Raw genomic sequence first — 16,810 nt, forward strand, 5'->3', positions numbered from 1 at the left:
GACATTATTAAATTCTGATTCTAATGAGACAACTGTTGAGCAGTTGCAGCTTTTAGATAATACAACCTCATGAAGCAGGACGTAGAGGCAGTACCGAAACAGTGTATATATGAATGTTCTTTGTACAGCATTTATATTGACGGCCTCTTTTAGGAGCTGAAATCCTTGTACAATTTTTTATTACTATCACTAGGAAGGAGAGCGGCGTTTTTCACAGGACTATGTTCCGCTTGGTCTGTCTCTGATGGCTATTAACCAATAAAACCGTTCTCATTCTGCTGCTGTGGGAAATAAAAAACAGTGAAAAAGTAACAATGATTTTAGACTCTAAAAAAATTTAGAGCATAATTCAATTGCCAGGAGAGCGAAGGAGACAGAGGAGACAAGCTGAGCCCCGAGCCCCGCCTTCTTCACTGCGCCCCCGCCGCGGGGCGCGTCTCCCGGGAGCCCTGCCCCGGCGCGGAGGGGCGGGCCCGGGCTCGGGGCGCGTCTCCGGGGAGCCCTGCGACCGGCCTGCGCGCGCCGCCGGGTTCTGGCGGCCGGGGGCGCGTGCGCAGGCGCGGCAAGCGGCTACCAGCGAGCGAGGCAGCGAGCTGAGGGCAGAGGAGAGCCGGCTCTCGGCACCATGGGGCCAGGAGAGGAGCGGCAGGTGGAGGCGGGCGCGAGCGAAGGCGTCTCCAAGCTGGAGGTGCTGGAGCTGCTGAAGCTGCGCGCCGCGGAGCGCATCGACGAGGCGGCCGAGCGGCTAGGAGCCCTGAGCCGCGCGATCTGGAGCCAGCCCGAGCTGGCCTACGAGGAGCACCATGCCCACCGCGTGCTGACGCGCTTCTTCGAGCAGGAGCCGCCGGCCGCCGCCTGGGCGGTGCAGCCGCACTACCAGCTGCCCACCGCCTTCCGCGCGGAGTGGGAGCCGCCGGGGGGCCAGCCGAGCGCCGCGCTGCGCCCGCTGCACGTGGCCTTCCTCTGCGAATACGACGCGCTGCCGGGCATCGGCCACGCCTGCGGCCACAACCTCATCGCCGAGGTCGGGGCAGCGGCCGCTCTGGGCGTGAAGGGGGCCCTGGAGGGCCTCCCTGGACCGCCGCCTCCCGTGAAGGTGAGGTGGGGCGGGCGCGGGACTCCATGCGACTGCCCGGGTCGGGAGCTTCCCGGGAATGTCAGGGCCCCTGTGCATGCGGTGCGCCCCCGTCCCCTCCCGCCCAGGGGCCGGTGATGGGGACCGAACTCAACCTTGCTCTTGGCTCAAAGGCAGAATAGAATTCCCTAATAAAAGTCAGTAGTTCACGTGTTGCCGACCTAGCTATGTTTTGCAGGTATCTGTATCCTGTTCTGCCGCTGTAAACAACTCGGTGGATTCTCCCTTAGGAGAGAAATTAGAACCAAGCCTGGTTTTCATTACGGGGTATTTTTGTTAACCCAGAGACAACTGCAATTTGCTGACAAGGTTGTGCAGTCTCTCAAGGAAATTATTTTTGTAGGGAAATCTACAGCCCCTCTTCATTCGGCTTCAAAATTTTTTTTTTTTTTGTTCTTGGCAGTCATAGGAGCTGTTGTGATTTGAATCATTGGGATTTGGATAGGAAGTTTTCAGTCGTTAGAACCACCAAGCGTCTAAAAGTATACATATGATGGGGAAGTGAATGAACATTTACTACATAGATGAGTTCATCCTTAAGTCTTCATTTTTACTTCATGACTGGAGAAATATCTTGATTCTTTAAACAGGGAAATGTTTATGTTTGTCATAGGCCAAGTTTAATCTTGCATTACTGTTTTTCCAGATGTTTTGCATTCTGTAAGTTAAGATTCAATCATCATTCAAGTTAAGAGGAAACCAAATGTTTTATTTTCGTATTCTTTGGCCCATTATTTCCAATGTCAGTAACCTTTCTCATTTTATCCTAACAGTTCCATCTTTTGTGGCTTTTTCTCTTTGGCTGCCTTCTCTTTTCTGCTTCTGGGGGCTTTTTGTTGCACTTGGTTAGGTTTTTGTTCTGGTTGGGGGGGGCATCCTTTGCCATGTTGTGAAACACTGGAGAGATTTAGCTTTAACCAGGTTTATGAAAGGTCAGCAAGAGACATCATATTTAATGAGTCAAGAGTTAAGAGTAAAGAGCAGCTTAATTTGAAAGTTTGGGTACTTTATAACTTCTAAACAAAGCTGGACTTTGGGAAAAATACAAACTTGTAACTTCAAATGGTTCTTAGTTTTAGCAAGGTTAAGCTATATTTTACCTAAAAATCAAATTTAAATTGATTCTCTTTGCAAAACAAGACTTTTTCCAGCTTGTTTCATTGTCTTATACATGATCTTGAAAGTATGTTAGTTTATAGATAATTTTTTTCTTTTTAAAATTGTTTGAAGAAGTTAAGCTTAAATATCAAAGTAAAATGTTTACTCTGTAAAGTTCTTTTTTGTTTAATTAGGTGTTTGGTGACCAATAAATCTGCCTGGTTGAACTGGTGGAATCGAATTAGTAAGTTTGTGTAATAGTTGGCTGTTTCTAACCATGGTATTAAGATTTGTTTAATGTTCTTCATAAAGGATTAATGAGTTGAGACCTTTTAAGTAGGTAGCTCAGTAAGGAATCAGAGTTCGGGCCTAAAAGGTCAGGACATCTAATTCCAGCCCTGCCTGAAGACTTGCTCTGTGACCTGGGGCAAGAGACTTTACCCTATTCCTCAAAATCACCTTCCCTAAAATGATGATACAGCCTGGTTACCTACCTCACAGGGTTGTTGTGAGGGTAACTAGTAAGTCACTGGAAAGTTCCTTACCAGTCAAATGCTTATGAGTAATTGTAGACATAAATTAAAAGACTTAGGAAGCCGCTTTAAGAAATAAATCCTAACAAGTTTTGAGAAACTAAATATGTAGTGTTTAACTTTTTATCTTTGCCATTAGTTATGGAAAATTGGGTTATAAAATTGGGAAAAACTTCCTATAGTGTCTCTAGTACATACTTTGCACCAAATTAGTATAACGATGTAAATTAAATGTTGCGATTAATTCAGCACCATGTGTTTATGCCCATTGCATAAGTGTCAGAGAACAAAACATCTCTTCATAGTTTAAGGACTTTAATGTAGATTGTGAATAAATATGCAAAGGAACTTGTTTGATATTTTCCTACTAGGATTTTGTTGTTTTGCTCTGACATGGGTATTTCTTTCTAGGTAATTGTCCTGGGAACCCCTGCAGAAGAAGATGGTGGTGGCAAAATTGATCTAATTGAAGCAGGGGCTTTTAAAAATCTTGATGTTGTTTTTATGGCCCATCCATCCCAAGAGAATGCTGCTTATCTCCCAGATGTAGCTGAACATGAGTAAGTAATCAAGTTGAAGATAAACTTCTTAGAGGAAAACAGACCATAGAGTACTTTTATGTCTAAACCAGAGAATATACCTCCACGTTTATACATTTAAAAAGTAAATTGAAAGATAACAATATGATGTCTTGATTTCTATTGAATGACATTTGGCAAGCCTCTTCTAATTGAGATTTATTATGGTGTTCATAATTGGAGTATTAAAGTAGTAGCCCTAAAAAGCATAGGAATAGCAAACAGAAGATGTTCGCTCTTAAGTTCTGTTTTGAACTATCTGAAAACATTTTCAAGACGTTTCTGGAAAACATCTATCCTTTAATATGAGGTTGCCTTTGCAACTGCATAGATCTGCAAGAGACAATTCAATTAGACTTGGGAAGAAAACACACCTCTCCATTTTATTTATTTTGAGTTCTTTACAAAGAGGATAAATTATGCCCTGAGAGGGAACATAGAATCTGAGTAACTGGATTTTAGTGGAATTTGTCAATCTTTGCTTTTCAGATTTGTCTGGTGCTGAAAGCTTTTATCCTTCTCTACATTGAGGAGCTCCCTTTTTTCAGTGCTAGGAGCATGCATCTTTGAAGTGGTTTGAATTTTTTACACCAGAAATTTCAACCGTAGTAGTTAATGGTCCAGTCACAAGGAGCCACTGCTCAGCTGCTTCAGGAAAGCTGTGTGTTCTCCTCTGAGGTAGCTGGGTACCTAGGGAGTGATAGTAGAACCACCCAGCAGTATTTCTAGATTGTATTCAGGTAGCTCACCTCTCTACCCTACTGGGCCTTGTTTTCAGAGGGTGATCATTTTAACTATTCTGGTATTTTAGTTTTTATACTGGGAATTCATACTGTGACAGTAGGAAGACTCTTTCAACTTTAGCTTCAGGGTGGTATAATTATGCTAGCATGCCTCTGGAAAATATTAGGGATTAGAAATCTTCGCTCATGTCTTTGGCTGGAAGGGGCCTGCAGCTGTAGGCAGGCTTCCCAGCCCATTAGCCTTCTTGGACTGTCTTGATCCTAAAGTTAGCCTACTTGGCCCCAGGCCTCTTCTTCGTGTCTGACTTAGTTTTTTCACTGGTCATCTTTTAAGATGGAAAAGAGAACAAGATCAAGAATTTAATTTTTGGCCTGGCGCGGTGGCTCACTCCTGTAATCCCAGCACTCTGGGAGGCTGAGGCGGGAGGATCGATTGAGCTCAGGAGTTCAAGACCAGCCTGAGCAACTGAGCAAGAGCGAGACCCCGTCTCTACTAAAAATGGAAAGAAATTAGCTGGACAACTAAAAATATATAGAAAAAATTAGTCAGGCATGGTGGTGCATGCCTGTAGTTGCAGTTACCCAGGAGGCTGAGGAAGTAGGATTGCTTGAGCCCAGGAGTTTGAGGTTGCTGTGAACTAAGCTGACACCACGGCACTCTAGCCCGGGCAACAGAGCTAGACTCTTGTCTCCAAAAAAAAAAAAAAAAAAAGAATTTAGTTTTTAAGAAACTAATCCATTGGTCTTAAATTTTTTTGTGGTTTTATTTTTTTTTTTTTTTTTTGAGACAGGGTCTTGCTCTGTCACTCAGGCTGCGGTGCAGTGGCATCATCATAGCTCACTGTAACCTAAAACTCCTGGGTTCAAGCCAATGCTGCCTCAGCCTCCAGAGTAACCAGAGTCTCGGTATGTTGCTCAGTCTGGTCTCGAACTCTTGGGCTCAAGGAGTCCTCCTGCCTTGGCTTCCTAAAGTGCTGGGATTACAGGTTTGACCCATGGCACCTGGCCCTTATCCTAAAATCTTAAAAGTTGGATGCTTTTACTTGTTTTTGTTGTGGTAATAGAGTGTTTAGAATCAGTTAAGAAATAACAAAAGCAATCTAAGGACTCCTGAATCTAGCCCATGAAAAAAAAATAAATCCAGAGTAGTTTTCTAATAATCTAAATATGGTATTGTTAATCAGTTAGGCTTAAAAAGTGTTATCTAAACAAGTCAATCATGAAGCTTTATAAGTAACTATTTAATATGTAGTCCTTTCTCTAAATCTGTAGTTTTTACTCTAAATTGTATCTCTACTCTAAATTATGTAAGAGTAGTTAGAATGGTATGAAAACTATTTGTAAGTGGAATAACAATAATTTATAAAATTTAAAAATATTAATAATATAGGTATTTTGGAACATTGGTATAATATTGATCAGGAACAACTGACTTAATACCAGGGTACCTTATGGTAACATTGTGAATATAATCTGATTTTCATAGGTTATCTTAACCCATTTCAAGAGTTATTTTCTTTATATCTTTCCTGACCTTCCTCCACTTGAAACAGAATTTCTGAGTTTTTACAGACCCTTGATATAAAACTATCACAATGCAGTATAGAAGGAGATAGGAGCCATTTTTTTTTTTGTAATTCCAGCACCTAATATATAGTATTGTATGTTTGTTTGAATTAAATTGTATACACAGTTAGGCTAGGGGGTAGTTCAGGTCTGTAATCCTAGTACTTTGGGAGGCCACGGCAGGAGGATCATTTGAAGCCAGGAGTTTGAGACCGTCTTGAGCAACATAATGAGATCTGGTCTCAAAAAAAAAAAAAAAATTAGCCTAGCACCATGGCATGTGTCTATAGTCGCAGCTACTTTCCAGCTACTCCCAGCTACTCGGGAGGCTGAGGCAGGAGGGTCACTTGAGCTCAGGAGTTTGAGGTTGCTGTGAGCTATGGCTGCACTATGCACTCTAGCTCAGGTGACAGAGCAAGACCCTGTCTCAAAAAAAAATTTGTGTACAAATTAAGGTTGATTGAACAAAGTTCGCTTTTTCTCTTTTTTTGGAATGCTTTCTTTGTGTCAGGTGCTGTGTTACGTAATAATAAACTATAACTAACATCCGTAAATTACAGTGTTATTACTACAAGTGATTTGCAAATGGAAAGTCCAGCAATGTGAATTAATTTTGAATAATAGTTGGGTAATTTTAATTGATTTTCTTACTTTACCATTTTTGGGAAAAGAATTACAAATGGTTTTTTATTTCCTAGTGTGACCGTGAAATACTATGGAAAAGCATCTCATGCTGCTGCTTATCCTTGGGAAGGAGTAAATGCACTAGATGCCGCTGTCCTTGCCTACAACAATCTGTCTATGTTAAGACAGCAAATGAAACCAACCTGGAGAGTTCATGGTATGTATGAATGTTAAATATTTTGTATGATAGGTGGTGCTTAATGTATTTCAATGCAATATGATTATTTAATATTTGATTTTTTAAAAAACATTTGGAAATATTTTATGTACTTCATATGAATATTCTAAAAATTTTACACATATTTGCAGAAATTCATATGACAGGGTACTACAATATTTGTATGTGGGTAGGAAGACAGTTTCAATTATTGTACGTAAATGGATTGGTCTTCCTTGAGTAACAGAGGTAAAGTTTTTATGTAAGGAGCTACATTCTTTCTGTGGGTATTTGAAAATTGGAATGTGATTTTCCAGTTGTCCTCATTATCTCTTAATGATAACAAAATTTTGTCACTTCTTCAATTTAAAAGAAGTTGTAATGACTGCTAGTTTTATTTACTCGAGTGCTATTAATCCTGCATACCATCTTTTAAAACTACATGCATTACTGTATGATAAATACAGTTGTAAAGTACAGTCTTGAAGGTACAAATTTATTTTTTAGTTTATTTCCTTTTGATTTAAGAAATTGTTATAGTTTAATATTTCTTTTTTACTTGGTTTTGCTATAGGCTGAAGTCAGTTTGTAATCGCAAAAACATTACCAGTTTTCCCCGCCTTAGTTTCTTTAAAAGGAACGAACAGGAATATGTAGAAATATTTTTTTAAGTAGATCATATGAAATTAGATTTTGCATATCTATATTTTAGTTACTACTTTGAGTGGCTAAATCTTCGTTCTGTGGAGTTTAGTTCCAAATGAATGTTTTTTGTTTTGAAAGTTGATAGTACTTCGTGATCTTTGACCTAGTTTCTTCTTGGCATGAAAATTATTTCCCATTTGTAAAATGTGGATAATTAAAAATAGTAATATAGTAGGCCTTCCATATTGGTGGGTTTCACATGACAGATTCAACCAATTGCAGATGGAAAATATTTAAAAAAAAAAACAATAAAAATAACAACAGTAAAATAATACCAATAAAAACAATGCAGTATGACAACTATATGTTATATTTAACTGTTTATATATTTTCATTATATTAGGTATTGTTGGGCCGGGCGCGGTGGCTCACGCCTGTAATCCTAGCACTCTGGGAGGCCGAGGTGGGCGGATCGTTTGAGCTCAGGAGTTCGAGACCAGCCTGAGCAAGAGCGAGACCCCACCTCTACTAAAAATAGAAAGAAATTATATGGACAGCTAAAAATATATATAGAAAAAAAATTAGCCGGGCATGGTGGCGCATGCCTGTAGTCCCAGCTACTCGGGAGGCTGAGACAGGAGGATCGCTTGAGCTCAGGAGTTTGAGGTTGCTGTGAGCTAGGCTGACGCCACGGCACTCACTCTAGCCTAGGCAACAGAGTGAGACTCTGTCTCAAAAAAAATAAAAAATAAATAAATAAAAAATAGGTATTGTTAAAAAAAAAAAAAAAAAGAAAAGAAAATTACTTCCCTAGAGCTAAATGTCATTTAAAATATTCATGGGATTCTTGAAGTACAAGGATAATTATAGAACCTCCTCCTACCCTTAGTTTTTTCTTTTTTTATGTCAAAAATTTATCAAAATGGGCAACTATAGTAAAGCCTACTGAACAAGAATCTTTTCCAGAAAGCTTAAGATATTGCTAAGTTTATTTTTTTGTAGTTATATAATTTCTAGCAGTTTCTTATAATCTGGATCATAATTTCTTAACATTATATAAATTCCTTTGAATAAAGTACATATAATTATTTTATTATTTTCCTGTTAGGCAGAAAATACCATACTATGTATATAAACTTATGTTGTACAACATATCAAAATCTTTAATTGGTATATTGGTGAAGCTAGTAAGTTTAAATTATTTTTCTTTATGTACATATTGGCTAAAAAAACTTAATGAGTATATTTAAGCTTAAAGAAATGGTCACCAAGCTTAATTCCAGTAATTTGGTTTTTTTATAGGTATAATAAAAAATGGTGGTGTAAAACCCAATATCATTCCCTCTTATTCTGAATTAGTCTATTACTTCCGTGCCCCCTCAATGAAAGAACTTCAAGTTTTGACCAAAAAGGCAGAAGATTGCTTCAGAGCTGCAGCTTTGGCTACAGGGTGCACAGTAAGAATTTTTAAGAGTTAATCTAAGTTATAATTAGAGGTATATATATGGGCTGGGGCTGTTTATGTTAAGTTACATCGAAGCCTAACTTGCCTCTTTTTCATTTGGTGATATCTTGAATATGTAGAATGAATTGGCTGAATAGTTAATGTGAAAGTCTTTAATTTTTATATATTTTACTGAATGCCTGCAATAGGGAAGGCTACAAATCATCTTACTTTTATAACAATTAGAATAATTCTTATCCTGCTGAGCTAGAATCCCTGCCTTTTTACAAGTTATATTCTTCCTTATTGACAGTTATCCTTTTAGAATTGTTCTATGTTCTGTCCTGTAAAGGGAACTTTATGGCAAAATCGGCAAAAGCTGTTTTTGGTTAAGTTATAGGTTTGCGTAGTAGTGATATAAATACTTATGGCTTGCTGGAATGGAAGTTAAAAACACACAGACGTTAGTCGAGAGGTTCTGTTGATTTGATCCTAATATCAGAAACATTTAAGTACCAATCATGTGTGGTGTAAAGCAGTACAAATCCTGCCCTGCAGGGAGCCCGTAGTCTAGTTGAAGAGACGAGATCTTGACCTGTGCCTCAGCTTAGGTAACTCTGTAACCTTTAGAAACATTATTTAATATCTCTAGGCCACCATTTTCTCACTTGAAAAATGGGGATAATAACATAATCTATTTTAGGGTTCTTATGATAATTAAATGAGATAGTTTGTGAGAGTTTAGAGCCCAGCCTTCATATATATTACCTTATTTTTTCTGTCCTTGTTAGTCTAGAGATGTATGATTTATTCCCATAGTAGCAGTGTCTCACAATAGCAGTAACTCTCAGACAGTGTGTGTTAAGTGTCCTAAGAATAGTGTGGAAAGTGTCAGATTAGAGGCAGGAAAGAGATGGGCTGGGCTGTAAGGAGGGTGTTGTGGAAGACTGTGGACCTGAATTGAGCTTTGAAGGATGATCATAGTTTCAGATAGGTTTGTGAAGGACGGAGAATGAGAGCTCTTAGACAGGAAATACAGTCAGCAAAGATGAGTATGAAAGCTCTTGTTGTGTTGTAGTGAATAGATAAATATATGGACAAAGGTAGGAGCAAGGACATATCCTCATATGCCCTTGGAGAAGATAGGTATAGATTTAGTTAATGAGAACTATAAAGCATCCATAGCATAGGGCAGTAAAAACTAAGCCGTCATTTCCGTATTTGTTTATAATTATAAATATTTTTAATATACATGCATACATGAACTATTATCATTAGCTGATATCTCAAGGTGTACAGTATTCCTTTAGGGTAATTCCTTTCATTAGTCTTGGATTTAAGTCTATATTTTAAATAGTCTTTTAATAATTTCTTGTATTTTGGATGACTTGTGAGGTTCGATTAGGTTGTCACTGCTTCTAACTATTAATAGGTGTTGCCAAAAACAGGAGAAATGTCATCTCAAGAATAGAAGAAATGTTATCTCTGCCATTGTATGATTGGCTTTTGCTAACATTGATATTATCTTAAGTTCGAGGGAATATCACCCATTTTGATTTAATCAAAACTGAATCTTTAAATCTACTTAACCGAACACATGTAAACTGCTTCTGTATCTTCATACACTGAAACTAATAAATGAGGACTGTTGTCCACCTTTCCTCATTGTGAATCTTCTATATTTCTTTTAGGGTACTTTTCTATCTTTCAGACCAAGCAGTAGTGTCAGTATCAGTTAGCGTATTGAATATTAGTAAAGCTTATTTTCTTTCTTTTGGAAACTGAATCCTAGAGCAGTATTCCTCAGAGTATGGTTTTTGGACTATCTGGTGCTGGTTAAAATGGAAATTTCTGGGCTCTCCCCTCACCCTATTTAGGTGACTGAAGTTGATGACTCTGGCTAGTATAGAGCTTGGTGACATCATGTGGTTTGGTGCATATATAATAATATAAAGGAGACTGGGTTGTAGGAACTCTTGTAGAAATACATCTTTTTTTTCAAGGCAAGAGATTTGAGAGAGTTTATATCTGGAAGGGAAGATGCCCCCTCTTAAAATATCTTTCCTGATAGAGAACCCTCAGTGGTTTGAAAACTAGATAGTGAACTTGTGTTTTTTTATTTCAAAATTTGTTTTGCAATTTTTTATTAGGTGGAAATTAAAGGTGAAGCACATGATTATTATAATGTTCTTCCCAATAAGAGTCTATGGAAAGCTTATATGGAAAATGGAAAAAAGCTGGGAATAGAATTCATTTCAGAAGATACAATGATGAGTGCCCCTTCAGGTAATTAAGTTTTTTAATATGTATTGAGCTATTTCAGGAAGAGAAATACCATCTTTAGTTAAATGGTGGCGCTTAATGTTTTGGGAGGTAAGGAGATACTGCTAATGTTTTTAATATTTTCATAAACTTTATGGTTAGTGGAAAGAAACTAATGGACTCTCAGTGAGTGTAAAATGTCAAATAAGCAGACTTGTTTTTAGAAATAGCCAGCCTGCTTTTTGGTCTATATTCTAAATATTTTTAGTGTTTAAATTTGTTTAGTTCTAATTTTTAAGTAAGCTGCTAAAATGGGAAATAGAATTTTAATTCATTCTCAGTCATCACAATAAGCAGGTTAACTTAGTACTAAGTTATCTGGGACATTTTTGGTTTTTGAGGAGCAGTAGACAATTAGAATTTAAATAATCTCAAGTATATTTGGGGTTATTTTTGATTTTTTTTCCTTTTTAAAGCATATTACTACTAATACTTTTGCAAGTTAGAGATGTATCTCCTATTATAATAGATGTTGATGAATTAGACCCAAAAGGACTTGATGATAAAAATGGGGTGTCAATATCATTCACTGAGAAAAGGAGTTCAAGAGAAAGCAGGTTGGGGTAAGATGGGTTGATATAAATTATTAGCATGTTAAATTTGAGGTGCTTATAGGATTTTTAAGTAGAGCCATTTAGTACCTGTTGAAACTGGAACCCCAAAAAATGTTGAGGTTGGAGATTTAGGAATTGTTGATGTATGGAAGGTAGTTGAAGACAGAGATGTTGATGAGGTTACCCAAATCCATAGAGGGAGAAGATGCCCAAAGATGAAACCCTGAGGATCAACAGCATTTAAGAGACAGGCAAAGGAAGGAATCTATAGAAGGAGAGAGCAGTCAGAGAGAAAGCCAGACCATCAGGAGAGACTGGAGTCATGGAAGCCAGTGGGGTAGAGAACATCTAGAAGGGAGGGAGGAGTAAGTCGTGTCAGATGCTGTAGAGATTGAATGAGTTGAGTATGGTCTGGTGTCCATTGGACCACTAATTAGAAATTCACAGATTGTCTGGAAGAAAATAGTTGAAGACTGGTGGGACCAGATGCTGTATTTCACTTTCCTCCTACCCACTGGTAAAATCGTGCAGGTAGCAAAGGAAGGCTATTCTTTTTCAACAAAGTTAGCTTTAAAGGGAAATAGAGTGGATACAAGCTTGAGGGAGATATGGAAAAGAAAAGGTTTTTTAATGGAAGATACTTGAGAGAAGTAGATACTTGAGAGAAGTAAGTGCTCAGGAAGGAGGCAGGGAGTTCAGAGACATCCTCCCTAGGAAGTTGTTGGTAGCCCATGGTGAGCATTGAGCTGGTAGGCTGGAGGATTGAGAGAGAATTACCACTGAGAGGAGCTGGCCAGGAACATCAGAGTTTTGTGTTTTGTGTTTTGTAGTTTTGGTTCTTTTCTGAATAGCACTAGAGCTCAGCTCAGCATCGGAAACCATGAATTTGTTGTCAAGGCAGTCTTTATGGTCCTATACTTTTACCCTACCAGGTTTCTGCAGTCTAGTTGTAGGAGGGAAAACGCATGGTCAGTTTGAGTTTTATTTAATGGACAAAATGGTAGAATAAAATGGCTGTAATTTGGGCTTGATTTGCAGGCACTAGGGTCTAGCTCCACAGGTAAGGTCTTAAAACACGCTGCAGCCTTTGTCCATCTTGTTCACTGCTGTGCCGTCACTGTGTATCCTCGGTGTCTGGGGCTGTTCTGGCACAGTTAAGTGCGTAGTGAATGTTTTCCGAAGCAGTACTTCTTTACAGAGGCCAGGTTGCTCCAAAGCCTGACCGTAGCCTGCCCTTACCACATAACTAGTAGCTATGAGGCTATGGGCACATTATTTAATATCTGTAAGCCTTGGTTTCTTCATGTGTAAAATGGAAACTGTTCAAAATGTTAATGAGAATATGTATGAAGCACTTAGAATTATGTTTGGGATGTGGTAATTCCAGATAAACATTAGCTACTGTTACGAGTTCTGCTTCTTTTATTCCCTTACCACTTATTCTTGTATGGTCTAACTTTGCCTGGCATGGTGTTTGACACATAGTAAACATTGAGTAAATATCCACTGAGTGAACATAAGGCTCTGTTTTTACTATGATTTATTCAACAAATGTTTGTGTGTCAGTCATGTGAGAGGCCAGATGCATGGTGATTTAAAATATCATTTCTTGCCTTATAGAGCTTCATAGTCTAGTTTTCAAGATAGACGTTAACCAAATAATCCAGTAAATGAAAACTAAAATTGAAAAGTGCTATGAAAGAGAGTGATACAATTCCGTGAGAGCCCACGCTAGAGGAATTGGACCTTATTAGGGAGGTAAAGTAAGGCTTTGCTGAGGGAATGATGTGCAAGGTGGTATCTGAAGATTAAGTAGGGGTTAAGTGGGTGAAGACGAGATAGCATGTACAAAGGTCCTGTGGTAGGGACATCTGCATGCGGAGTGTCCAGAGTGGTTGGGGTGTAGAGGATAGTGGGAGCATGGTGTGAGATTGGGTTGGAAAGGTGAATGGTGTTAAGATTGAAAAAATATTGGCAAATAGAGTAGATGCTGCTAGACCAATTAGGGGACTATTATATTAGTTCAGGCAAGAGATGATAGTGCAGACTGATAGGGGACAGGTGTTAGTGATGGTGGTAAGAAGAGTGTTATGATTTTGAGATGTTTGGGAGGTACTGTTGGCAGGTGGGGTGGGGGCAGAAGAACAGAAAGATCATGAATTTAACTTTGGATATGTTAAGTTTGCTCTACCTTGAAGACAACCAAGAGGCAATATCAGGTTGGCAATTGGATGTATGTGCATGGAACTTAGAAGAGACTGGGAATAAATTTGAGCTGGTGGCAATTTGAAGCAATGCATACGGACAAAATCTTGAGAAAGTATGTGAAGTAAGAAGAGAAAGGCCCTGGAATTGAGTCTCTAGTAACTAATATTTCATGGTCAGATAGAGGAGGCTGCACTCCCAGGAGAGACAGAAGAAGGGGCCACCAGAAAGGCAGAAGGGAAGCCAAGTGCTGTGTCACAGAAGAGAAGGCAGGGGCTGGGCCGCAGTGTGCAGTGCTGTGGAGAGGGCAGTAAGCACCATGGGACTGGGCAAGGGCAGGTCTTCGGTGACCTTCGTGAGAGCTGTGGTGGTGACTGATGCAGGTGGCTGCCGACTGGAGTGGATTGAGGACTTGGTAGGAGGTAAGGTGGGGAGAGCACAAGCATGTGGACAGCTCTCCAGGAAGTTCACTTCTCTAGATCTCTCGTAACAGGGTATAAGAACTATATATAGCCAAGCACCGAATTCTAGCTGTAACTTCATAGTTCAAGAATATTTAAAAACAAATATACTTTTCATACTTTTTTTGTTCCAAGGATCTACTGATTTTGGAAATGTTACTTTTGTGGTTCCTGGAATTCATCCATATTTTTACATTGGATCTAAAGCCTTGAATCACACTGAGCAGTACACTGAGGCTGCAGGTAAGTGCTGTTGGATGTGAATGTTTTGGCATGTGTTCTCTTTTTCTAGTAGTAACTGCCTATTATTTTATTGTATAACATCACCTCAGTAAATACTATATTGTGGTGGGCAGTTGGAGAGCCAATTTAGATATTGAGAGCTAACCTGAGAAATTAATAAGTTGGTTTTTAATAAATATGGAGATATTTTAAATTATTTTCTGTACCTTTTAGGGTCCCAAGAAGCTCAGTTCTACACTTTGCGTACAGCCAAAGCTCTGGCAATGACTGCATTGGATGTTATTTTTAAACCAGAGTTGCTGGAAAGGATCAGGGAGGACTTTAAATTGAAACTTCAAGAAGAACAGTTTTTAAATACAGTAGAATAAAAGGAAGATTTAGGAACCACTTATGAATTGTTAAGAAGATGTGATGAATTTTTTCTTTCATTTTTTTTTTAACAAAGGGGAGGACATGCTTGTTTTTCAATCTTAAAGGAATCAAATTTCTCCTCCCTGATAAGTGAGGATGGGATGTGGAGAAAACATATTACCTCATATCTAAAGTGAAAATTTTTGCAAATCTATACTTGATGTAATTGTGATATTTTAGGAGCGGGTATATGATGCCGTTTCTTAAGCTGGATGATAGATGGTTTATCAGCGATAATATTTTGTAAACTCACATGGTGTATGTAGTTTTAAAAGTCCAAAAGTCAAACGTTATATTCAGAATTGACATCCATGACAGAGTTTTGTGGTATAGGGTGGTAAACTCGATCTTACTGTCCGGAAGGTATCCAGCCATGTAATATAAAAAATGGAGACATTTGTTGAAGAACATACGAGATACAAGAAACATTGTATATAGGACAATGATGCCTCAGTCCCCTTAGGGACAGTGATGCCTCATTCCGCTTCAAAGTAGGTACCCTGGGACCTCACACAGTTCTTCCACTGTTCAAAACACTCTGCAAAATCCTTTGTTGGAATCGCCATCAGCTGCCTCATATTTTCCTGAATCTCACTGATGGTCTGAAATCACTTCCCTTTCAAAGGTGATTTTAGTTTTGGGAAAAGCCAGAAGTCACAGGGCACCAAATCTGGGGTGTCGGGGGGCTGAGTCACCTGGGTGATTTGATGTTTTGCCAAAAAACTCTGCATGAGATGTGATGCATGGGCAAGTGCATTGTTGTGATGAAGCTGCCAATCCCCAGTTGCCCATAGCTGTGGCCACTTTCATTGCATTGCATCTCTCAACCAACGAAGAGCATTGAGGTAATAGTTCTTATTAACCGTTTGTCCTGAAGAATGTACTTGTGATGGACAACACCTTCCCAATCACAAAACACAGTTAACGTGGTCTTGATCTTGCTGCAACTTTGCTGCAGTTTCTTCGGATGTGGAGAACCAGGTGACTTCCATTGGGACTACTGGGCTTTCATTTCCGGATCTTAGTTATAGACCCACGATTCATCTCTGGTTATGACCTTCTTGAGGAAATCTGGTTCATTGGTAGCGGTTTGAAGCAAGTCATTAGCAAATGCAGCACGATGTTCTTTCTGCTCTGGTATCAGAAGCGGCGGAACGCATTTTGCCATGATATGTTTTCGTGCCGAGATCCTGCGTCAAAATCTCAGACACGGTAGTTTTTGGAATCCCCAGATCAGCTTCTAGTTCTCGCACTTAGTCAATGATCTTTGTTGATTGCAGCTCGTACACGTTCAACATTCTCAGGTGTTCTGCTTGTTGTAGGCCTTCCAGAACGTGGATCACTTTCAGCAGATTCTGTACCGTCTTTGAAGCATTTGTGCCACACTTTTATTTGTGCTGCACTCATTGCATCGTCCCCGAAAGCCTTCCAAATCATCCACATAGGCCAGGTGTGGGGGCTCACGCCTGTAATCCTGGCACTCTTGGAGGCCGAGGCGGGAGGATCGCTCAAGGTCAGGAGTTCGAGACCAGCCTGAGCAAGAGCAAGACCCCCGTCTCTACTAAAAATAGAAAGAAATTATCTGGACAGCTAAAAATATATATAGAAAAAAATTAGCCGGGTATGGTGGCACATGCCCATAGTCCCAGCTACTCGGGAGGCTGAGGCAGGAGGAATGCTTGAGCCCAGGAGTTTGAGGTTGCTGTGAGTTAGGCTGACGCCATGGCACTCTAGCCCGGGCAACAGAGCAAGACTCTGTCTAAAAAAAAAAAGAAAAAAAAATCATCCACATAGTTTCTGTGGAGGAATATTCAAGCTTAGCGCAAAATTTGATGCAGATTCGTTGCTCTACTTGCTCATTTTGAATGCAATAGCCACATAGTACACATGCTCACTCAACTGTGTCCAGCACCCCACTGACTAGTACATGATGTCATCATTGTTCACATAGGTGCATTCCAGTCCACTATCCTTGGTTGCTAGGTTACATCAATGTCACGCAAACTGTTCTGGTTATAGTAAGAAAGACTG

The 16,810-nt window shown here is 39.5% G+C and overlaps 1 protein-coding gene across 1 annotated transcript; it reads left to right on the plus strand.

Annotated features, from left to right (window-relative positions):
* Window positions 1–590: 590 nt before the first annotated feature.
* PM20D2 (peptidase M20 domain containing 2) lies at window positions 591–14,785 on the plus strand. Its single transcript, XM_069488378.1, has 7 exons — window positions 591–1,096; window positions 3,178–3,326; window positions 6,352–6,494; window positions 8,442–8,596; window positions 10,734–10,869; window positions 14,261–14,368; window positions 14,582–14,785. Exons 1-7 carry the CDS (start codon window positions 626–628, stop codon window positions 14,734–14,736), a joined length of 1,317 nt encoding a protein of 438 aa, XP_069344479.1. The 5' UTR covers window positions 591–625; the 3' UTR covers window positions 14,737–14,785.
* Window positions 14,786–16,810: the final 2,025 nt, after the last annotated feature.

Source organism: Eulemur rufifrons, chromosome 15, assembly GCF_041146395.1.
Source record: "Eulemur rufifrons isolate Redbay chromosome 15, OSU_ERuf_1, whole genome shotgun sequence".
Lineage (NCBI taxonomy): Eukaryota > Metazoa > Chordata > Mammalia > Primates > Lemuridae > Eulemur > Eulemur rufifrons.

Excerpts from the sequence above, each read along its gene's own strand:
- PM20D2 (XM_069488378.1), top strand. The coding sequence starts at position 626 with ATGGGGCCAGGAGAGGAGCGGCAGGTGGAGGCGGGCGCGAGCGAAGGC. Across the intron at positions 10,870-14,260 it reads AATGATGAGTGCCCCTTCAG|GATCTACTGATTTTGGAAAT; the intron begins GTAATTAAGTTT and ends TTTTGTTCCAAG. Across the intron at positions 14,369-14,581 it reads GCAGTACACTGAGGCTGCAG|GGTCCCAAGAAGCTCAGTTC; the intron begins GTAAGTGCTGTT and ends TGTACCTTTTAG.